Source organism: Vulpes vulpes, chromosome 8 (assembly GCF_048418805.1).
Source record: "Vulpes vulpes isolate BD-2025 chromosome 8, VulVul3, whole genome shotgun sequence".
NCBI classification, from domain to species: domain Eukaryota; kingdom Metazoa; phylum Chordata; class Mammalia; order Carnivora; family Canidae; genus Vulpes; species Vulpes vulpes.
The window spans coordinates 6487997-6513343 of record NC_132787.1 but is presented as its reverse complement, the minus strand read 5'-3'; the positions used below and the strand labels follow the sequence as shown (position 1 = coordinate 6513343).

Here is a 25347-nt window from a genome sequence, read left to right as displayed (position 1 = left end):
CTAAGCCAGGCTGGTCCTCCAAAGGGCCCTCACCATGGCTCCCTTCATTTCCTTGTTTCGAAAACTATAGATGATGGGGTTGCACATGGGGGTGATGATGGTGTAGAGGAGGGAGAAAGGCTTATCTTTGTCAGGGCCATGTGTGCTGCGAGGGTTCATGTAAGAGAACATGGCAGAGGTGTAGAAAAAGATGACCACAGTCAGATGGGAGGCACAAGTAGAGAAGGTCTTCCCTCGACCTGAGGAGGAGGCTCTGCCAAGGATGGAGGCCAGGATGCGGGCATAGGAGATGACAATGAGCACCATGGGGCTGAGCAGCACCACGATGGCATCGGCAAAGATCATTCTCAGACTAAATTGGGGGTCTCCACAAGACAGGGCAATCACTATGGGGGCCTCACAGAAGAAGTTTTCTATGTGGTTGTCTCTACAGAAGGGATTCCGGAATGACATATACTCAAGAAAGATGCCATTGATCAGCCCAAAGAGCCAGGCAGCACTCACCAGCTTCACACAGACCTGCCGGCTCATGATCTGGGCATAGCTAAGTGGGTGGCAGATAGCAACATAACGGTCATAGGCCATAAAAGCCAAGAGGATGCATTCAGCCACACCCACACAGAAGACCAAGTACATCTGGGTCAAGCAAGAGACAAAAGAGACAATGTGGTTCTTGACCACCAGGTGGATCAGCATCTGTGGGATAGTGGTGGTGATGAAGCAGACATCCAGGAAGGACAGGTGGCCAAGGAAGAAGTACATGGGGCTGTTGAGCCTTGGGTCTGTCCAGGTGATGAAGATGATGAGGCCATTCATGGCCATGGCAAGGCTGTAGAGGGCTAGGAAGAGGACAAAGAGTAGTGCCTGAGTGGAAGAGGAGCTCTGCTCAAATCCCACGAGGATGAACTCTGTCACTGTGCTGCCATTTCTTAGGTCCACTGTCTTGGACCTGCTTGAGGAGGGAGGACAGGAAAGCACAGGTGAGATAGTCTGTAGGGAATGTAAGGTACTCACTTGAGCCCAGAGACCCAACTATAAAAGAACAATGAGTGGTGGCAAATGTTTTAGAACTTTAGGAATCATGTAATTGGCAATGTTGTGGGGAGTGAGGATACCAGGGTCACCACAGGCTGCATACATGGAATTGTAATATCAAAAAACTGAGGAAGCGATAGTTATACTTTATTCTGATTTGGGCAGGCCTCAAATGAAGTACCACATCTGCCCCAGGGCTGTAAACACTGAAGGATTAGCCACTCTCCAAAATGTGTTCAGAGATGCAAAGCTAAGATGGTTGGGCCTGGTACTCATGGCAAATGAGGAAAGGTTTAAGAAAGTGAGGAATGGAATATTTGAGGGAACGGCATGCTGGCTGTTGGCTTATAGAAGATCATATTTGGGAGATGTTTACAGACATATATTCCGAGAAGAGAAAAGTGCTCAGCCTTACTGTATGTATTTAAAATGATGAATGGGTTGAAGTTTCAGAGGAAACAATAACATTCTCCCCTTCAGCATTGCCCCTTAGGTGAGAATGATTTGCAAATCTCTGGAAACATCCATGCTTACCAGTCATCCACCCTCTATCCAGACTCCCTCTCCCAGTGGTTGTTGCATCCACCACCCATGCTGCGCATGCAGGAGATGGGACCTAGTTCTGAGTTCTTGCATTATTACTTAATGAGAGGCAGTTTCCTACAGAGGTTGGAACACAGGGCTATGCACTGTTGGGTGGAAAGGATGCAACCATTGCCATGATTCAAGGAAAGGTATGAGTGGGCACAAATTCAGCATTTCTGGAATGGACCTTCAAAAAACTTTGATCTGTCCATTTGCTTCCAGGATAAGTCTTGTTCTTTTCCCATCATCAGAGAATGAGTGTTCAGAAGTCTCATCTTCTTTTCTCATTATTGCAACTTTTAGGGAGTCATTATGTTCATGTTTAATCTCTCTTGCACTTTTCATCTTATCTCAGAGTTAGGATGCTAGAGAGATCCCTTCCACTCTCAGATCCTTATAGATGGTTTGTATATTCCTTCTTACCCTTCAGTTCTGCCAACCACTCTTCTTTATTTTCTTTTCTCTCAGGCCTTCTCCCACACATTCTTACTCTACCCGTGTGTTAGTCTTTCCCCCTCCTTTTTGCACTTCTACTTCTCACTGTTTTCTTCTCCCTCTCCCTTTCTCATATTTGGTGTGGGTGTCTGCTATTCAGTGACCTCTGATTGGACACCCCTCTCTTCTCTGTGTCTTTAAATATTTCATGTTGCCTATCTTAATTTTAGAAGAGACCTGCCCCGTTCCTGTCACTCCTTTTCACTTTGGATTCCCTCTAGGTGATTTCCTGATACCTCAAGGCAGTAGGCCATTTCCATCATCCGTACTTTGGGATGCTCCCCTAGAACTTGTCCCTAGAACTCCTCTTCAGGGCCTAGAGAGGGCAGGGAGGTCGAAGAGCAATGTTTAACCTGAGAAGTGGCTTGGGATCATGGGACCGTGGACTGTTGCGGCTGAGGTCAGAGTCTGGGCAAGGAAAGGCAGTGAGCTATGCTCCAGACAAGCCTGGGACCTGTCCAAGAAGACACTGAAGCTCAACCTCAGAAGACTCTAGGATCCATAGTAGTATATAAATGCTTATTGTGCTTCATTGTACCAGAAAGAATACCTGGTGATAAGTGGCATCTAGCCCTGGTAAATACTGGGGTTAATCAGCCAAGCATTTGTATAAATAAATAGGACAATGACTTGAAAATCACATCCTACCTCATTCTGTGGGTTGGCTGGTGATGATGTTTTATCATTGAATCACTGCAGCAAATAATAGAGAAAATCTCATTGTGTCTGAAGAACTGGTCCACGGAGGATGGTCTGACCTGCTGGTCCACTCTGGAAGATAGTTGTGGTGGTACCATGTCAGTTCTTCGACATTCATAATGTAGATGATGAATGTTCACTCAAAAAATACTACTACGTTGCATATGTACTGCACTTTAACTGTCACATATTCCACTTATTAATAAACATAGTTGCTCCCACTTTTCATACTATATGTTTTGACCTTCTTAAGACTTTTAATTTTATCCCAGTGCTGAGTTTTAGCACCTTGAGTAGAAAATCACACGCTCTCTTAATTGTCACTTGAAGAATCACCGCAAGAAAATAATAAAAAAAATCATATTCCTTTAGCTATAGACAATCCCTTATTATTATACAACATAAAACTTGTTCTTGTAGTTTTTTCCAAAACAGAATTTTCCGAAACTAGAAATCAGAAATTGTTGCTAAGTGGTCTAAAACTAATGATGAACCTCCAAAATATCATTTTGTTGGTGGTCTTAATAATGATCATAGTAATATTTAAATTGATATTTAATTAATTTAATTAAATTTAATAAATTTAATATAAATTAATAATTTAATAAATTAAATATTTAATTAATATTTAAATTCTACTTTTAGAAATATTTGTGAGATTTTGCTTATAAACCAGAAGAGGATGATGGGATTTCTTCTGCCAAGGGTGTAGATATAAAATAATTAACCATCCATGACCCCTTGGGTTTCTTGTTTAAAGAGTCTAGGGTATGTAACCTCATTTAAATTCATAATAATATATTAAATACTTCATATACGCCATGATTCATACTAGTTTATTAAATATTTCACACATGCCATGAGTTTTTATTGTAATTTAATTATTCAATCTAATCTAATCGAAGAACCTCTGGTAAGTTATGTTGGCAATGCAGTTGAGCAGAGTTTGGCAAGGAGAGAGGAATAGGGAGGAAGTTTTCAGCTGTGGGTCCAGATTGGCTTCAGAATGGTTAATTACACATACTGTTCTGATTCCTTTTAGAACTACTTGCAAGCAAGATATAACTTTTCAAAAATTCCAAGAGCCTCTCTGCAGGGCAGTGATTTGTGTTGGAGGAGCAGCCAATAGGATGGTGGAAGTAGGACTATTTATGTGTCTTACCTCTTATGGTTAATCATAGACTTCATGGGGTAAGAATACAATGCTAGATACTGTTAGGGGTGGGTAGGTAAGGAATAAGTTCTTCCATATTCCTGATGTTTCCTTTCACATGGCTGAAACTGTGATAACATAACATTCTTGACCTTTCTCTTTGTCATTCGCACCCTCCCATGGGGAGTGGAGTGGCTTACTGAATTGGTGATTTTAGGAGAAACCAAGCATGAGTTTTCTATCCCTTTCCTCTCACTTTCCCCTTGGGAGTGAGTGGCCTTCTTCAGAGCAGACTCTATCCGTGGTTAGAGAGACTTTGTGGTTGTACAGTCCTGCTAGTTACAGGGTAATAGGTTTGTCTGTTTAACTCTGCTTCTGGATTAGGAAGCCCAATTGCTGGAATGTCTGCTTTGTTAAAATAAAGGTGCTGTTTTAGCCTCTACCTGCAAACTGTCTCACTGCTCAGATGATTCAGAACCAGATGGGAAGAGCAGTGTTATTTGCTGGACCCCTCAAAATCCCTAATGGTATTAGCAGTAGCATAATCACATATATGGAAATAAATTTCAAAGAAAGAAATGTGATAGAGCTTTGGTTAAAATGACAAGAAACCATGAGTCACAATGATGTCTGAGATGATCCTGAGAGGGAAAGTTCTGCTGATAGAAATATGCTGAATTCTTAAAGTACAGTGCTGGTGAGTTAAGGGAGAGAAAAGTATATTCCATGATCACAGGAACACAAAGAACAAAGTCTGCTTTTTTAGACTAGACTGATGGGAAAATGTTACAAAAACATTCAAGTTTAGGACAAGCACAAATGGTAGTTAGAGGAACTTTTTGTCCCACAAGGGCTTTAAACAATGATACAAGAGCCTCAGGGTCTAGGTTCCTGGTCTGTAGGTTTTTGAGAATATTTCAATGAAAATCCAGTATGTCACGTCTGGTTTAGACTTGGTGCAGTACAAAGACAGAGGATAGACACCCAGCCTGAATAGTTATCAGTGTCCTCAGGAGGATCAATGATTTCCTCCTCCTAACCTCCTTTCTTAGTTAATGGTATTATTTGAACCCTTAGTACTTTAAATCAGAAACCACAAAGTCACCTTGCACTCCCCTTTTTCTAATCCCCATATTATATTAAGTCCAGATAATCTCCCCCTTACTTTCCTACAGACACCCTGAAGTCCAGCCACAGCTCACATTCCCCCACAAACACCATAATTTTCTAGGCCTTCAAGTATCTGTATATGCTCTTCTGTCTTTCAGAAATTCACTCTTCATGCATTTTCTCTATTCAGCAAGATCTTGCCTTTACAACACCAACCTCAAGTCCACATTGCATAATTGAAGCCTTCTGCCACTCTTGCCCAGTTCTGCCCATCTGAAGTTTCACTTGTTCCTGAAGTTCTAGAGGAAACACTGATTACATGCTACTTAATCTCTGTCTTTCTATTATGAGCTCCATAACCACAGAAATTATGCATCCATATCTCTGGGAAGACTGCCTAGCACATAGCAGTCTTCAAATACATTTACTGAAAGAATAGTAGAATAAATGACCACCTGAATTCCAACTTTCTTCATTATTTAATGTTGCCAGTGGCATCAACTTTAGAAATAAATTTCCATAAACCTGTTTCTTTTTCCCTATAAAATGAGGAAAAACACATTTATCTGTATGGTTGTTTGAAGATTACCAGGAAATTTATTCATTCAATCAAAAATGTGTGTGCATGTCCCAAGAAACAAAGAATCCAAATGGGCAGAAGACATGAACAGGAATTTCTCCAAAGAAGACATACATATGGCCAACAAGCACATGAAAAAAATGCTCCACATCGCTTGTCATCAGGGACATATAAGTCAAAACCACAATGAGATACTGCCTCACACCAGTGAGAATGGTGGAAATTAACAAGGCAGGAAACAACAAATATTGGACAGGATGTGGAGAAAGGGGACCCTCTTGCACTGTTGGTGGGAATGCCAACTGGAAAACAGCCTGCAAGTTCCTCAAGAAGTTAAAAATAGAGCTACCCTAGGAGCCATCAATTGTACTATTGGGTATTTACAAAGATACTGATGTAGTGAAATGTCAGAATGCCTGAGCCCCAATGTTCATAGCAGCAATGTCCACAATAGCCAAACTGTGGAAGGAGCCACGATGTCCTTTGATAGATGAATGGATAAAGAGTATGTGGTATAGGCCACCAGCAAGATGGCAGAGGAGTAGGGTCCTCATCTCACCTGTCCCCACCAATTTACCTAGATAACTTTCAAACCATCCTGAAAACCTACAAATTCGACCTGAGATTTAGAGAGCTACAGAGAGAAAGAGTTTTTGCTTCTAACATGGTAGGAAGGTGGAAAAAAATAAAAAAATAAACAATCAAGCAGGGAGGGGCACCCTGAGGAGCTGGGCTAAAGCCCGGCGGGAAAGCCTCTGGGACAGGAGAGCCCAGCCCTGGAGAAGCAGGAACTTTAAATATCCACACTGGATTCTTCCCAGACGGAAAGGCATTTAGCAGGGAAATCGAGCAGAATCGCAGGAGGGGCAGTGGAGACTCCAGTCTCCTGGAGCCACTAACAGAAGTGCGCCGGGGGTAGAGTGCACCGATCTCGGTAAAGGGCTGGAGCGTGCACCCAGTGGGGCCGCAGAGAGAAGCCCGTGGGTCAGGCAGGGGCTCTGGGCGGAGGGGGCTACACCTGCTGCCTTTGGGGCCACAGCCCGGAGCGGGATTCCAGCAGCACAGGCCCCGGATCCCAGGGCTCCAGGTGGACACAGCCCAGGGTCCTGCGCTCCCCCCGGGACAGGCGGAGGCGGGGAGGGCACAGGACAACGAGGACGCTCCAGCCTCTGGGTGGCCCCCAAGCTATATCAGTGCCCCGCCACCCTGAGAGCATCCAGGCCAGTGTGGACTGGGAGCTGTGGTAGTTTCTGCGGGAGCTGACTCCAGGGCTGGAGAGCTGGCCGCCGCCAGTGTTCTTGTTCCTCCTGGTGTCACCTGTGCCTGGGATGGAGTGGGGCTGCCACGGAGCAGGGGTCTCATGGGGTAAACAGCTCCCACTGAGCCCAGCACCCAACGGGGGGGTGGGGCATCTCCCCCAGGTGCACACACCTGAGAATCAGCACAACAGGCCTCTCCCCCAAAAGACCAGCTGGAAGGACAGGGGAAGACCAAAAGTTTGATCCAGCAGCGCTGGAAAGCTCCAGGTGAAATCAAGGGATTTACAGTATATAGAACTAGAGGATACTCCTTTGATTTTTTTCTTCCTTTTTCCAGTTTAACTCGTTTTTATATCAGACTGGAAGGGAAGGGAGAAGAAATGGGTAGGAAATATCAAAAAGGGAGACTGAACATGAAGACTCCTAACTCTGGGAAACGAACTAGGGGTGGTGGAAGGGGAGGAGGGCGGGGGGTGGGGGTGAATGGGTGATGGACACTGAGGGGGGCACTTGACGGGATGAGCACTGGGTGTTATTATGTATGTTGGCAAATTGAACACCAATAAAAATAAATTTATTATTAAAAAAAAAAGAAAAGAAAAAATTTTCCAATTTTTTTCTCTTTTCCTATCTTGACTATAATACTTTACCAGGTCTTCATTTTTAAGATTCTTCCTTTTAGACTTTCATATTTCTACAAATTACAGGTCCTAGATATATTTTCCACTCTAGAATCCCTTCAACATACTCAACTTAATTTTGGGAGATATACAAGATAAGTTTTTTGTGTGTTTGTTTGTTTGTTTTGTGTTTTTTGTTTTCTCTGCCTCATTTTGTTCTACAATGGTGGAAGTTAATACCTTCTAAAACATGACCAGCATGCACCTGGAACCAACTGGTATAACGTGCTTGTTCATTCTGTGAGATTCCTCATTCCCATTCTGCCCCCCTGTTATCTCATTTATGTTTTGGTGGTCAATGTTTGTGGCCCTCTACAAGTATTTCTGGTTTATATAAATTTGGACTGAGCATCTTCTAACATACAGAACTTAATATACTCAGAACCAATAGGATCAGCCTCTAGGACCCCTCAGGTAGACTACATTCTCGCTCCACTACTACTTTGTCACCACCACCATCTCCCAGACCCTCCTCCTTTTTTTTCTTCTCTTTTTTTCCCCCTCTGTACTTTTGATTTTTTCTCTTTTCTTTTTTTCTCTTCTTCTTTGGGGTTCTTGGCCTTTTATTTTTTACTACTTTGTTTTAAAATTTGTTTTTCACTTTAGTGGTCCTTTTGTTTTATTTCATTCTGATCTTTGTTTTCAATTTCTGGTCTCTGATCTCATCAGGATCATCTAGGGTGAAATTTACTTAAGTCATGGTTGATATTCTTTACTCAGCCTACTCATTCAGCCACTGTGCACTGAGCAAAATGACTAGAAGGAAGAACTCACCACAAAAGAAAGAATCAGAAACGTACTCTCTGTCACAGAGTTACAGAACTTGGATTCGATGTCAGAAAGCCAATTCAGAAGCACAATTAAAAAGCTACTGGTGGCTCTGGAAAAACGCGTAAAGGAATCAAGAGACTTCATGACTGCAGAATTTAGATCAAATTAGGCCAAAATTAAAAATCAATTAAATAAGATGCAATCCAAACTGAAGGTCCTAAAGACAAGAATTAATGAGGTGGAAGAAAGAGTGAGTAACATAGAAGACAAGTTGATGGCAAGGAAGGAAGCTGAAGAAAAAAGAGAAAAACAATGAAAAGACCATGAGGAAAGGTTAAAGGCAATGAATGATACCCTCAGAAGGAAAAATCTATGGATAATTAGGGTTGCAGAGAGTGCTGAGGGGGCCAGAGGGCCAGAAAGTATATTTGAACAGATCATAGCTGAGAACTTCCCTAATTTGGGGAGGGAAATGGGTATTCAGATCCAGGAGACAGAGAACTCCCCCCCTAAAATCAATAAAAACCGTTCAAAACCTTGACATTTAATAGTGAAACTCACAAATTCCAAAGATAAAGAGAAAATCCTTAAAGGAGCAAGAGACAAGAGATCCCTAACTTGTATGGGGAGAAATATTAGATTAACAGCAAACCTCTCCAGAAAGACCTGGCAGGCCAGAAAGGGCTGGCAGGATATTCAGGGTCTTAAATGAGAAGAACATGCAGCCAAGAATACTCTCTCCAGCAAGGCTCTCATTCAGAATAGGAGAGATAAAGAGCTTCCAAGATAGGCAGACACTGAAAGAATATGTGACTACCAAACCAGCTTTTGCAAGAAATATTAAGGGGGACCCTGTAAGAGAAAGAGGAATCTCAAAGAAATAATCCACAAAAACAGGGACTGAATAGGTATTACGATGACACTAAATTCGTATCTTTCAATAGTAACTCTGAAAGTGAATGGGCTTAATGATTCCATCAAAAGAGGCAGGCTTTCAGACTGGATAAAAAAGTAAGACCCATCTATTTGCTGTCTACAAGAGACTCATTTGAGACCTAAGGACACCTCCAGCCTGAAAATTAAAGGTTGGAGAACCATTTACCATTCAAACGGTCTTCAAAAGAAAGCAGGGGTAGCAATCCCCATATCAGATAAATTAAAGCTTATCCCAAAGACTGTAGTAAGAGATGAAGAGGGCCACTATATCACACTTAAAGGATCTATCCAACAAGAAGACCTAACAATCATGAATATTTATGCCCCTAATGTGGGAACTGCCAAGCATATCCATCAATTAATAACCAAAGTAAAGACATACTTAGATAATACACTAATACTGGGAGACTTCAACATGGCACTTTCTGCAAATGACAGATTTTCTAAGCACAACATCTCCAAAGAAACAAGAGCTTTAAATGATACGCTGGACCAGATGGATATCACAGATATTTCCAGAACTTTGCATCTGAACACAACTGAATACACATTCTTCTCAGGTGCACATGGAACATTCTTCAGAATAGACCACATACTGGGTCACAAATGAGGTCTCAACTGATACCAAAAGATTGGGAATGTCCCCTGCATATTTTCAGACTACAATGCTTTGAAACTAGAACTCAATCACAAGAAGAAATTCAAATACGTGGAGGTTAAAGAGCATCCTGCTAAAAGGTGAAAGGGTCAACCAGGAAATTAGAGAAGAATTCAAAAGATTCATGGAAACTAATGAGAATGAAGACACAACCAGTCAAAATCTTTGGGATACAGCAAAAGCAGTCCTAAGAGGGAAAAACCCCGCAATACAAGCATCCTTAAAAAAACTGGAAGAAACTCAAATACACAGGCTAACCTTGCACCTAAGGGAACTAGGGAAAGAACAGCAAATAAAACCTACACCAGCAGAAGAAGAAAGTTAATAAAGATTTGAGCAGAACTCAATGAAATAGAGACCAGAAGAACTGTAGAAGAGATCAACAAAACAAGGAGTTGGTTCTTTGAAAGAATTAATAAGATACATAAACCACTAGCCAGCCTTATTAAAAAGAAAAAAGACTCAAATTAATAAAATCACGAATGAAAAAGGAATGATCACAACCAATACCAAGGAAATACAAATGATTTTAGAAATGAATTCTGAGCAGCTATACACCAATAAATTAGGCAATCTAGAAGAAATGGACGCATATCTAGAAAACCACAAATTACCAAAACTGGAACAAGAAGAAATAGAAAACCCGAACAGGCCAATAACCATGGAGGAAATTGAAGGACTCATCAAAAAACTCCCAAGACACAAAAGTCCAGGGCCAGATGGCTTCCCAGGGGAATTCTATCAAACATTTAAAGAAGAAACAATATCTATTCTACTAAAGCTGTCCCAAAAGATAGAAAGGGATGAAATACTTCCAAACTCGTTCTATGAGGCCAGCTTCACCTTAATTCCAAAACCAAACAAAGACCGCACCAAAAAGAATTATACCAATATTCCTGATGAACACAGATGCCAAAATTCTCAACAAGATACTAGCCAATAGGATCCAATAGTACATTAAGAAGATTATTTACCATGACCAACTGGGATTTATCCCTAGGATGCAAGGCTGTTTCAACACTCATTAAGCAATCAACGTGATAGATCATATCAATAAGAGAAAAAACAAGAACCATATGATCCTCTCAATAATGCAGAGAAAGCATTTGACAAAATACAGCATCCATTCCTGCTTAAAACTCTTCAGAGTGTAGGGATAGAGGGAACATTCCTCAGCATCTTAAAAGCCATCTACAAAAACCCCACGGCAAATATCATTCTCAATGGGGAAAGCCCGAGAGCCTTTCCCCTAAGATCAGGAACAAGACAGGGATGTCCACTCTCCCTGTTCTTATTCAACATAGTACTAGAAGTCCTAGCCTCAGCGATCAGACAACTAAAAGAAATAAAAGGCATTCAAATTGGCACAGAAGTAGTCAAACTCTTCCTCTTTGCAGATGACTCGATACTGTACGTAGAAAACGCAAAAAACTCCACCCCAAGATTGCTAGAACTCACATAGCAATCCGGCAATGTGGCAGGATACAAATCAATGCCCAGAAATCAGTGCCATTTCTATACAGTAACAATGAAACTGAAGAAAAAGAAATGAAGGAATCAATCCCATTTACAATTGCACCCCAAAGCATAAGATACCTAGGAGTAAACCTAACCAAAGAGGTAAAGGATCTATACCCTAAGAACTACAGCACTTCTGAAAGAAATTGAGGAAGACAGAAAGAAATGGAAAAATATTCCATGCTCTTGGATTGGAAGAATTATATTGTGAAAATTTCAATGCTACCCAGGGCAATTTACATGTTCAATGCAATCCCTATCAAAATACCATGGACTTTCTTCACAGTGTTGGAACAAATAATTTTAAGATTTGTGTGGAATCAGAAAATACCCTGAATACCCAGGGAAATATTGAAAAAGAAAACAAGAGCCGGGGGCATCACAATGCCAGATTTCAAGTTGTACTCCAAAGCTGTGATCATTACGTCAGTGTGGTACTGGCACAAAAACAGACACATAGATCAATGAAACAGAATAGAGAACCCAGAAATGGGCCCTTAACTCTATGGTCAACTAACATTTGACAAAGTAGGAAAGACTATCCGCTGGAAAAAAGCACAGTCTCTTCAATAAATGGTGCTGGGAACATTGGACATCCACATGCAGAAAAATGAAGCTAGACCATTCTCTGACACCATACACAAAGATAAACTCAAAATGGATGAAAGAGCTAAATGTGAGACAAGATTCCATCAAAATCCTAAAGGAGAACACAGGCAACACCCTTTTTGAACTTGGCCACAGTAACTTCTTGCAAGATACATCCACGAAGGCAAAAGAAACAAAAGCAAAAATGAACTATTGGGACTTCATCAAAATAAGAATCTTTTTCACAGCAAAGGATACAGTCAACAAAACTAAAAGACAACCTACAGAATGGGAGAAGATATTTGCAAATGATGTATCAGATAAAGGGCTAGTTTCCAAGATCTATAAAGAACTTCTTAAACTCAACACCAAAGACACAAACAATCCAATCATGAAATGGGCAAAAGACATGAAGAGAAATCTCACAGAGGAAGACATAGACATGGCCAATACGCACATGAGAAAATGCTCTGCATCACTTGCCATCAGGGAAATACAAATCAAACGCAATGAGATACCACCTCACAGCAGTAAGAATGGGGAAAATTAACAAGGCAGGAGACCACAAACGTTGGAGAGGATCCGGAGAAAAGGGAACCCTCTTACACGTTGGTGGGAATGTGAACTGGTGCAGCCACTCTGGAAAACTGTGTGGAGATACACTCAAAATCTTACTCTGGACTTTTATATTACATAAACCAATAAATATATTTGTTGTGTAAAAAAGTATGTGGTATAAATATACAATGGAATATTACTCCGCCATCAGAAAAGATGAATACCCACCATTTGCTTTGATATGGATGAAACTAGAGGGTATTACGCTGAGTGGAATACATCAATCAACATATGGTTTCACTCATGTGTGGAATAAAAGAAATAGTGAAAGGGATTATAAGGGAAAGGAGGGGAACTGAGTGGGAAAAATCAGAGAGGGAGATAAACCATGACAGACCCCCAACTCTGGGAAACAAACAAAAGTTTGTGGAAGCGCCAGGGGTGGGGGGGATGGATGGAGTAACTGTGTGACCAATACTGAGAAGAGAACTAGATGGGAGGAGCCCTGGGTGTTATACTATATGTGGGCAAAATGAATTTAAATAAAATAATGTAAAAAAATGTGAGTGTATGTAAACATGTATATATGTAAATCACACAGAACAGTATTTGTACTAGGGAAAGTGCTCAACAAATCTAAAGTCTCCTCTTCCAGGTCTCTGGATAAATAAAAAATATTAGATGGGATGAGCACTGGGTGTTATTCTGTATGTTGGTAAATTGAACACCAATAAAAAATAAATTTATTAAAAGAAAACAAATTATATAACCTTGAAAAAAAATGTCAGTAATGCTCCAAATGCCTGAAGCCTTTTAAACACTGATTCTGCAAATTAAAAATGTATTTCTAAGCATTGTTATGTTCTGGCAGAACATGCAGTACAGTTGAAGGTAGAGATAATTCACAGTTTAACTGTACTATGATATAGTTAAGAGCTCCACTAGGGCTTCAATAAAATATGTCATATCTCAGAATAATACAATAATGAAACACTCAGGCAAAATATGTATAGCAAGAAAAAATATCAGGTTCAAGAAAAAATATCTGCTAATGACTGAGAGATTCAGAGGTGGTTCTTGGACAAGTGCATTTGTATAAAAGAAAACGTGGCCAATCTAAACAGGAACATGGATTAAGCCTAGAAAGTCTGAAACCAAATGAAATTATACCTAATCTTTGAAAAAGATTTTAGGAAAAAGAATGTGCCCCTAAAGAGGTGTTCTTTTAGTAAATGGAATTATTATTAGATAGGTGATTATGGTGATACAAAGGATAGATTCCATGATGAAAACCAGTTTCTCATCAATATTTAATAAAAAGGTTGAATTCCTGTCCCCACTTGGACAATACACATATATATATTAGAGGCACCAAACTCTATACTGGCCGATACCCAATAAATTTGAAATCAAATTTATAAAATGAAAAAAATGTTAACTCATTGAGCTTCTTTGGAAATTGAGTGAAGATTTCCATTGCTTCTCAAGACTGAGAGCTAAGAGCCAGGCTGAAAAATCTCCTAATAAAATTAGATCAACAGGCAGCCTTCAGGAAGAAGGCAATGGCATCCACCTGATTCCAGCTCAGACAAGGTAAGGTTCACTGTAAAGGGGGTAGTCAATTTCTAACTAACAGGGACAATGATGATTTAGAAATCAGATTTGAGGGGATCCCTGAGTGGCTCAGCAGTTTAGCGCCTGCCTTTGACCCGGGGCGCGATCCTGGAGTCCCGGAATCGAGTCCCAGGTTGGGCTCCTGGCATGGAGCCTGCTTCTCCCTCCTCCTGTCTCTGCCCCCGCCCCTCTGTGTCTATCATAAATAAATAAATAAATAAATAAATAAATAAATAAATAAATCTTGAAAAAAAAAGAAATCAGATTTGAAAAAGCAAAAGGAGGGCTATTAATCTTTCAGAATTATAGACATGATGAAAACCTCTAGAAAGGAATGAGGGTGAACCCTGGATTTGGCCTTGCTAAAAGGGAACGGCAACCAGGATCTATAGAGCTCTTTGTTAGTGAGACATCCACAACCAGAGATCAGGAAGATGCACAACTTAGAGTTGTTTGGAAGATTTTGCTACCTATCTGCGGAGGGAGAGAACCAAGTAGTTGTATCTAGCTAGGTGGGGTCTCACATCAAAATTATTGGAGACAGTAAACTACAGTGAGCCTGTTCACCAGGAGCAAAAAGTGAAATTAGAAAGACCTTGTAAGGTCTTTAGAAAGAACCATTATCTGCCGGGCCTTACTCTGCATCCTACTGCACCAGCTCCATCATTAGAAAATAGAAACAAATCCTTACATGGCCAGAAAGATATCCTTGGTTTTCCTTCTGAATTTACACATTATTTGGGAGTGCCGGTAATTGTGGCAGTTTTGAAGATTTTCAAATTTGAGAAGTAGCTTTGGAATGCCATGATTTTCACTAACACATGTATATGAACTTTGAGGAATTTAGGAATGAAATTAGAAGGCAATGGGTAACAGATTTTTGCCATGGAGGACCTAACAAAGTTGTAGAGACCAAAGCATATGGATCCATGGTTGAGAAGGCATGTGGAAGACAGATGTAAGTGATTTCTAAGGAAGGACAACCAATCATCACTGAGAGTCCCTGGAGGCCTCTTCTTCTGGCAACTCTGTTGCAACTTAGCAACCCATGTCAATGTCTTACAAACTCACTGCAGAAGTGTTTCTATAGACCTACCATTTCCCCTCTTTTCTATTTTAAGCCCATTCCAATATCTCTTTTTCTTAAGTGAGATGGACACTGAGTAGTCTCTTTGCTCCTCACTGGGTGTGGTCGTAACTGGCCCACAACAGAGATTTAGCCCATTGAGGTAAATTGTAGAAATGTTCTAAATTCTCTCATTCTTTTTTAGTCTTCTGCCTTCTTTTTGCTTCAGCTACCTCTTTGCTCCTGGATACACTTCTATCTCTCCCTATATCTCTGAACCTGAGGCTCTCTGGAGTGCCTGCAGTCCTTGACAATGACCAGCCTGGCCAACACGTGTTATGCATGTGCCAATGCTGAGCATGGCAGGTGTTTGTGATGGGCTAGATTCCTGTGATGTGCAAAAGGTAAATGTAGGTTACATGCTCTCCCAGAAGATCCTTCCTATTGATCTGAACTAATGGGAGACACCATAAATAATGGAATTACCAAAAATAACCTCAATTTCATATCATAGCTGAAGTTCTAACTCCATATGTTGCCTGTCTCCATCCCATAGGACTTGCTCTCCCTTAGCCTTCTCCATTCACTATCTGACCCTTAATGTGAACTTACTGTCCCATTAGAACCTATAGTGAAACCAGACTACACGTGTTGCTCTTTTCCCTTAATGCAGTCACCTGCCATATGGAAACTTAAAAACAACCAAAAAACCAAGGGAAAGAGAGAGGAAATGATATGCAAGGTATGCCTAATGATCTTCCCTGAATGTTGAGGGCCTGTGTATATGTCCAAAGAGGGATGAATAAGAAATTGAAGAGGAGACTTTAGTAATCAAGAATTATTCAACATGGGAAGAGTAGGTAATTTCAGCTGTTCTGTGGTATTAGTGAATCTCATCTAATTTGCATTTTAAATTTCGAGAAAGAAATCTGGAATGACTCTAAGGACCTTAGAGAAGAAAGAGAGAAAAAGTGAGAGATCGTGAGAGAGAGGAGGGAGAGAAATACGTACTGATAGAATAGAAAAGAAAAAAAGCTGAAGTCAGAAGGATTCCTAGACTAACAAATGGATGATTTTAAAAGGTGGATACTTACATATTTAGACATCACAAATATCTGGAACCTGGTATCTCACCTTATAGGGAAGCAGTGAGGCTAAGGGGCTAAGGACAGGAACTTTAGAGGCAAGCATACCTGAAATTCAATCTTGGCATTGTCACTTATAATGTGCAGTTGGCTAGCTGAGTCACAAGATTTTTCTCCTATAAAATAAGGATTAGCTAAAATAACATGTAATTAGAGGTTGCCATATATTGCACATTAAAAAACATTAGATGTGATCTCTGTTTATTCTCCCTCTCTCTGTGGTTTCACTTCACATGTGCAAGGACTACTGTAAACATCTGGCCAACTTCTCACATGCAGAAACCATGAGAAAGAGGAGGATCTCCTTATTCCTAATGGTTCCTACCTCTCTCTGTCAGGAGGATCTTTCCATCTGACTCAGTTTTAACCCCCAAATATTCGAGTCCCATTTACTCTTAATCTGGCTTACAGAAACATTGCAAAAACATCAGCCTTAAGCTCTGGAGCACAATCACTAAGAGAGGATCATCCTTGAATCACTTATCAGCCTCTCTTTCTCCAGGGAACAAGAAAGCAAAATGCCAGGTAATACCAACATGCAAAAACACCAAGTGGAAGGGTTGAGAGAAGGAAGAAATGAGAAAAAGTAGTCCTAGACATAGTGGAGAGATCCCACCCACACTAAACAAAAAAGGAAAAAAGTTAAAGCCCAAGAGAGAACTGGAGAGAGACTGCAATAGAGAGAAGGAACTAGGAAAAGTTTTCACATGTCATAAAATGCTGTATATGTGGAAAAGTTAGGAACAGGTGGCCCTGCAGGGAAAGGACAGAGAAAAGCTCATCAGGAGACAGAGAACTAAGGACCCAAATCATGGCACAGAATAAATGAGGAGAAAAGCCAAAGGTGGAAAACGAGACTAAGAGGGTGACTAGGCAGGCTAGGCATAGCTCCCTGGTCATGTGAATCAGAATCAAATAGCCAGGTATTAAGGTACTGCTCCCTCAAGTTCTGGAAATGGAAGACTGACCTTCTGGATTGTCTCCCTCTCTGCATCAGTTAGAGACGGGTCTTTGCAAACCAGACTGGCCCCACCAGACACATGCAAGGCATGTGCCCCTCATCCAGAGGCATGAGCACTGCTGGGCAGACTCTGAGAGCCTGATGGAAACTCAGAGGGGTGATTCAGAGAACAGAGTAGTTGGGAGAGAATTAGAAGAGCAGAGACGGAGGTAGGCAACTAGAGAGGGAGAAATGGACAAGCTGGAGGTTAATGGAGTCTCCTTCATGGCCTCCGTGTGCAGACCCTTGGTGGCATCTGAACACAGGTGGTCACTGAGGGAACCAGGGGTATTAATCTCTGAAGGATGCCATCCCAGACGGTGTCAGCTTTCACTGCAAAAGTGAGCACGTTCACTGACCTTCTCCATGGGCTTTGGTAAATGAAGGCGATGACATTGGCTGTGCTGATCTCAGGCCCGGAAGAGCGATCCACAGACACAGAGTGAGGGTGCAGTGAATTTTGCTCCAAACCAGAAGCTTGTTTATAGGGCAAGGAGTATATGCACACAGGCAGGTGTGAGATTCTAACCAGTTACTGTGAGGAGCCAAGTATAATAAGGCCAACAACTATCTTCTGTGAGGTATTACCATTCTAACTGGATCTCCAGGGATAGTCTCATACCAGTTCATTCCAATGCTCCCTTGTGAGGCTATGTCCATGGCAGGTGCCTGGTGTATAGAATAGTCTCAGGTTTTCCCACGAAAGTTCTGGTCCATTGACCTGATAATATGATAGACAAAGTGGCCCAGAGGTATCATTATCCCCATGTCCTCAGCTTCAAATCCTGAAGCCTTTTAACTCTAGTCTATCAGCTTTATTTTGAAATCATTTTCTAGCTAGGGTTTCTGATGACGTAGGCAGTGCTCCCTGTGTCCCCAATGAAATACTTTTTCATACTATTATGCTGCATTCAACACAATAATAAACATTGGGTGAGTACCCACTCTGCTCCAGTCAACTTTTTAAATGATGTCAATAGGGTGGTAAACACACAGTCACATGCTCACCTTGATAACATGCTCCCCTCCTAACCAGCGTCCTTTACCACTCCCTGATCACACTTCCCTTCTTCAGATCTGAAGAACTTTTTTTCTCCTGATCCACCCACTGTTCTTCTAAGATCCAGCCTGCTCAGCACTGAGTTAGATTGTGTAAAACCTAAGAAAACTGCGGTCATCTTCATATCCCCGCAATCTCTAATGCTCTTCTTTGTACTCCTGGAGAGCCTGGACTCCTATAAAGTTGAAGTTTCTGATGCTGTTGTCCTGACTCATTCTAAATACGCAGATTGCTTCTTCTTTGAACTCTACCATATACCTCCACCACCATTTTCAAATTAACACCTAATTCAGGGGCACATGAGGGGCTCAGTGGCTGAGTGTGTGGAATTGTGAAACCTCCAGCTTTTCTTTTCTTTTTTTTAAAGATTTTATTTATTTATTTATTCATAGAGATGCAGAGAGAGAGAGAGAGAGAGAGAGAGAGAGAGAGAGAGAGAGAGGCAGAGACACAGGCAGAGGGAGAAGCAGGCTCCATGCAGAGAGCCTGACGTGGGACTCGATCCAGGGTCTCCAGATCATGCCCCAGGCTGCAGGCGGCGCTAAACCGCTGCGCCACCGGGGCTGCCCTGCTTTTCTTTTTCAAGATTGCTTTTGCTATTTGGGGTCTTTGGTGGTTCCACATGATTTTTAGGATTTTTAAAATCTACTTCTCTGAAAAATGCTGTTGGTATTTTGATAGGGATTGCATGAAATGTGTAGATTGCTTTGAGCAGAATGGACATTTTATTGATATTTGTTCTTTCAATTCATGAGCATGGAATGTCTATTTCTTTGCGTCATCTTCATATTTTTGAAGTATTCCTAAGCTAATCACTTAGCTTTATGATTTAAAGTGTGTTATGTTTCTTTCATCACCCATGAAAATAATATTTTTCCTTTACTTTTTTATTTATCCAAGCAGATTTAATATCATAAAACTTTTCATAGGATTATCTTAGAATTTCGGAAGCTTGTGTTATTAGTCTATTGCTATGTAACAAATTGCCACAAATTCAGGGACTCAAAACAAGACAAATATATTATCTTTCAGTTTCCTTGGGTCAGGAGTCTGGGTATGGTTAGCTGGGTATTCTGCTCAGGGTCCCACCAGGTTGACCTCAAACTGTCAGCCAGGCTGTGATTTTCATCTGAGGCTTGGGATCCTCTCCCAAGCTCACTGGTTGTTGGTAAAAGCCATTTCTATGCAGTTGTACCACTGAGGTACCTACCTCCTTGCTGGCTGTTAGTCAGGCATTGCTGTCAGTTTCTGAAGGCTGCCCATGGGTCCTGGCCACATGGCCACCACAGGCAGTTCACAATGTTGATGTATGCTCTCTTCCAGTCCTGCTGGAGTGTTATCTTTGACTTCCAGCTCCTCTCTAGTCCACTACAGTGGAGTTTTTTATAAGATAATTTTAAACTTTGACTTTTATTGTTGCGAAGACAGCTGTCAATCTAATTGTGTTTCTTTTGTGTCTTTTGTTGTTTTTAAAAAGATTTTATTTATTTATTCATAAGAGAGAGAGAGAGACAGAGACAGAGACAGAGACATGGGCAGAGGGAGAAGCAGGATACATGCAGGCAGCCTGATGTGGGCCTCCATCTCAGGACTCCGGGATCATGACCTGAGCCAAAGGCAGATGCTCAACTGCTGAGACATCCAGGTATCCTTAATTCTGCTTCTTTTGAAAGGAATTTTTCTTTTCTTCAGGCAGCTGTTAAATTTTCCCTATTTGTGTCTTTTTCAGGAGTTCTAATGATGTGCCCACGTGTGTATTTCTTTTTATAAATGATATACATTGGGTGCACTTAGGGCCTCTTTAACTCGTGAAGTGATGTCCTTCATTTTAGGAAAAATCTTGGAAAAAGATTTCCAAGATCTTCAGATTTGGAAAAATATCTCTTCAGATATTGTATTTGCTCTATCCATTCTTTCCTTCATCTTCTTTATGACATATCTCCCACTTTACTAATCCTCTTATCAGCTCTTCCTAGATATGCTCAAATGCAGATCTCCCCATTCCTTTTTAGTTAGTGCTTTAGTGACTTCAAGTGGATGTTTTAAAATGTTTTTGACAGGTTTTGTTGTTCTTAGTGATGTAGTTGGTCTAAATTACATTGGTCCCTCAATATCAGAAACAGAAGGCCTCTTATAACTCATTCGGTAACATCTGTAATTTTGTGCTTTCATTCTTTTTTTTTTTGTATATTTTTTATTGGAGTTTGATATGCCAACATATAGGCTAACGCCCAGTGCTCATCCTGCCAAGTGCCCCCGCCCCGTGCCCATCACCCAGTCACCCCAACCCCCCGCCCACCTCCCTTTCCACCACCCCTTGTTCATTTCCCAGAGTTAGGTGTCTCTCATGTTTTGTCACCCTCACTGATGTTTTCACTCATTCCCCACTTATTCCCTTTCACTAATTTTTATATTCCCCAAATGAATGAAACCATATAATGTTTGTCCTTCTCCGATTGACTTATTTCACTCAGCATAATACCCTCCAGTTCCATCCAAGTTGAAGCAAATGGTGGGTATTCGTTGTTTCTAATGGCTGACTAATATTCCATTGCATGTGTAGACCACATCTCCTTTATCCATTCATCTTTTGATGGACACTGAGGCTCCTTCCACAGTTTGGCTATTGTGGACATTGCTGCTATAAACACTGGGTTGCAGGTGTCCCGGCATTTCACTGCATCTGTATCTTGGTGGTAAATCCCCAGTAGTGCAATTGCTGGGTCATAGGGCAGGTCTATGTTTAACTCTTTGAGGAACCTCCACACAGTTTTCCAGAGTGGCTGCACCAGTTCACATTCCTACCAACAGTGCAAGAGGGTTCCCCTTTCTCCACATCCTCTCCAACATTAGTTGTTTCCTGTCTTGTTAATTTTCCCCATTCTCACTGGTGTGAGGTGGTGTCTCATTGTGGTTTTGATTTGTATTTCCCTGATGGCAAGTGATGCGGAGCCTTTTTTAATGTGCTTGTTGGCCATGTGGATGTCTTCCTCTATGAAATTTCTGTTCTTTTGCCCATTTCATGATTGGATTGTTTGTTTCTTGGGTGTTGAGATTAATAAGTCCTTTCTAGATCGGATACTAGCCCTTTCTCTGATAATGTCATTTGCAAATATCTTCTCCCATTCTATAGGTTGTCTTTTAGTTTTGTTGACTGTTTCTTTGGTTGTGCAGAAGCTGTTTATCTTGATGGAGTCCCAATAATTCATTTTTGCTTTTGTTTTCTTGCCTTCATAGATGTATCTTGCAAAAAGCTGCTGTGGCCAAGTTCAAAAAGGGTGTTGCCTGTGTTCTCCTCTAGGATTTTGATGGATTCCTGTATCACATGTAGATCTTTCATTCATTTTGAGTTTATCTTTGTGTATGGTGCAAGAGAGTGGTCTAGTTTCATTCTTCTGCATGTGGATGTCCAATTTTCCCAGCACCCTTTATTGAAGAGACTGTCCTTTCCAGTGGATTGTCTTTCCTGCTTTGTCAAATATTAGTTGACCATAGAGTTGAGGGCCCATTTCTAGATTCTCTATTCTGTTCCATTGCTAGGATTCTGTTTGTCTCTTTTTGTGTCAGTACCACAGTGTCTTGATGATCATAGCTTTGGAGTATAACTTGAAATCTGGCATTTTGATGTCCCTGGATCTGGTTTTCTTTTTCAATATGCCCCTGGCTATTCGGGGTCTTTTCTGATTCTACACAAATCTTAAGATTATTTGTTCCAACACTGTGAAGAAAGTCCGTAGTATTTTGATAGGGATTGCATTGAATGTGTGAATTGCCCTGGGTAGCATTGACATTTTCATAATATTAATTCTTCCAATCTAAGAGCATGGAATATTTTTCCATTTCTTTGTGTCTTCCTCAATTTCTTTGAAGTGCTGTAGTTCTTAGGGTATAGATCCTTTACCTCTTTGGTTAGGTTTACTCCTAGGTATCTTATGCTTTGGGGTGCAATTGTAAATGGGATTGACTCCTTAATTTCTCTTTCTTCAGTTTCATTGTTAGTGTATAGAAGTCCCACTGATTTCTGGGCATTAATTTTGTATCCTGCCACACTGCCGAATTGCTATATGAGTTCTAGCAACCTTGGAGTAGAGTCTTCTGGGTGTTATATGAACAGTATCATGTCATCTGCAAAGAGAGAGATTTTGACTTCTGTGCTTTCATTCTTAATATTGTTTAAGTATGTTTATTTTTTATCAGACATGCAACAGACCTGCAAAACTACTAATTCTAACAATTTAATCAATCTTTAGATTTGTCTGAATCAATATATTATATGCATTTTTATCCATCTATATTCTTTGCACAGTCCATTATTCTGTGATTCAGTTGGTAGCCTAATTTATTACTTTTTAACTTTTTTTTCCTAATAAGAGACCATTGCTCTAAGTATATCCCACAAAATTATAATTAGTTCCATTACTAATTTTGAGTTTGTAAAATTTTCCAGTTAGTATCATAATCAATTCTGTTGTTGAAACCCCAACATGAGGTATCAGTTAAAAGGAACTGGCACAAATAGGCACTTAGTGGGAAATTTTGTTAGGCATTAGACTAACAAATGCTTTAATGCTTGCTATATCTGTGGTTTCAGATGTTCACATTTCTTTTCATGTCCTTGTTTTTCTCTCCTTTGCTGTCCTTTTTGGTTTCCCTTTAGGCTCTTTAAATAAGGTCTGAGCATTGCAGTTCTTTCAGCTGTGATCTTTGAAAGTTGCCACCATATTGATGTGGTGGTTAGGTAAAGGGGAGCAGAAGCATTCCATAGTCCTATGATTAGGTCTTCCAGTGTGCCTGTACCCCCGGGCTGTAACACTCAATGGTCTTTCTCAGTGTTGTGTGTGTGTGTCTCTGTGTCTGTGTCTCATGAATCCTTCCTTAGATTCGTTCGGATCTCATAAGATAGTTTTCCTTGAGGCCAGACAGTGCTCTCTGGGCTTCTTTCTAAAGGTTAACTTGTCCCTTCTCCCTGCTGATCACAAGGGGATTTTTTCCTAATCTTTATCATGAGAATCTGGTGAAGCTGCTGGAACTAAAACTCATGAATCTATGAGGGTTCCACGAAGGGCAGACCCTTAGGAGTTTTTATCTCTGAAGTTAGCCCGTTCCCAGACTCCAATAAGTAGTCGATGCCCCTCTAAGTATTCTGGCCAGTCTCCAGTTACAGTTTCTACTCCCAGAAAGCTGTCATTTTCTGTGTTCGCCTGTTTCCCAGTTTTTGGGGTGGTGCTTTCCCCTGTGCCTTTAATTCTGTGATAGATCTAAGAAGTGTTGTTGACGTTCCCTTGGTTTACCCTTGGTTTTTGGTGACGGTGGAAGTGACAATGTCCAAGCTCTTTACTTTTTCCATGTTGGACCAGACTTCTATTCCTTCTTTGGTAAGTGGGAGAATTAGAGTTCTGTTTCTTAATTTCCAACCATATGGGTTTCCTTCTAGTTAACTTTTTTTTTAAATTTTTATTTATTTATGTATTATAGTCACAGAGAGAGAGAGAAAGAGGCAGAGACACAGGTAGAGGGAGAAGGAGGCTCCATGCACCGGGAGCCCGATGTGGGATTCGATCCCGGGTCTCCAGGATCGCACCCTGGGCCAAAGGCAGGCGCTAAACCGCTGCGCCACCCAGGGATCCCCTAGTTAACTTTTTGATACTGATTTCTAACTTAAGTGCCTTATCATCAGAGAACTTGGTCTGTGTGACTTCATATCATTGACATGATTTGAGATTTGCTCTATGGACTAGTATATGTTCTATTTTGAGATATTTTCAATTTGTGTTTGGTAATACATGCCTGCTACCTTTACTAGGTTACTGTGCTGGGGGGAAATGGTTGGTATACTTAAATAGGAATAATGAGGTGCTTACAAGGATGTGGAAGGGTTAAGAGGAATCAAAAAGGGATGGTGAAGCATCCTGGCCTCTCAAGAGAAAGGAGCAGATAACACCTTATTGGGCCAGGGAAGGGAGCTGTAGGAGAAGGCCACCCGACAGTAACTCTGGCACATCAGGGAAGGACCAGGTCAATAAACATCCTCAAATATTCTTCTCCTGCCTTCCTCTATCCTACTAAGTAACTCTTAGTTGAGGCCACCTAGGTTGTAGAAGGCAACCAATGAGGCAACCAACAAAGTCTGTCTTCCAGATACAGACCAGAGGGAAAAGTGTGTATTTAGTTCTAGAGGGGCAAAAGAAAATATGTAGCATGCGTAAAAGGTAGAGTGGACCATCTGGATGGGGAAATATATGCGTTGGTGAAAGAAGGAGATTAATAAAGTGAATGAGAAAAATGTTGACATTTTAGGAAGTATTCCCATAAGTCTTCCTACATGGTTTTCAGGTTTTGCACTAAATGGCATTTGCAGGAGTCTTACTGCAAATGAGCAAAGGTGATGAATATTAGTTTTCAGTTAGGCAGGAACGTGAGATTGATGGGAACAAGGGAAAGATGACTACTGAGTAGATAAGGTTTGGGTTGAAGTAACACTGGAAAAGGGAAGATTTTAAGTGAGTCCATGCTAGTGGCTCAAGGAGGACATTACTGGGTAGAAAAGTCCTGTAACTTGATAAACCTATGGGTACAGTAAGCTCAGATAGAGACAAACATAGAGGTTTTAGAGTAGGGTTTTTTTTTTTTTATTACGACTACTTATATAGATTGTTGCCATGGCAGTGCTAACAGGAATCATGCCCACAGTAAACCAAATGTTTATTTTTATATAGAATTCTGTATTCTAAATTCTTGGTTTTATCTTGCCTCTTCTTTTTGCAATATTAATATCTTTCATCATCTTCTTCATTCTGCTCTTTAAATACTTCATCTCCTTACCAGGGTTACTCATCC

General features: G+C 40.9%; 1 protein-coding gene across 1 annotated transcript; it reads right to left on the bottom strand.

The window, feature by feature from the left end:
• On the bottom strand, positions 1 to 23857 carry LOC112921222 (olfactory receptor 10AD1-like). Its single transcript, XM_026000470.2, has 2 exons — positions 23802 to 23857; positions 1 to 949 (listed from the first exon to the last, which is right to left on the bottom strand). The coding sequence occupies exons 1-2, from the start codon at positions 23855 to 23857 to the stop codon at positions 1 to 3; spliced, it is 1005 nt and encodes a 334-aa protein (XP_025856255.2).
• Positions 23858 to 25347: the final 1490 nt, after the last annotated feature.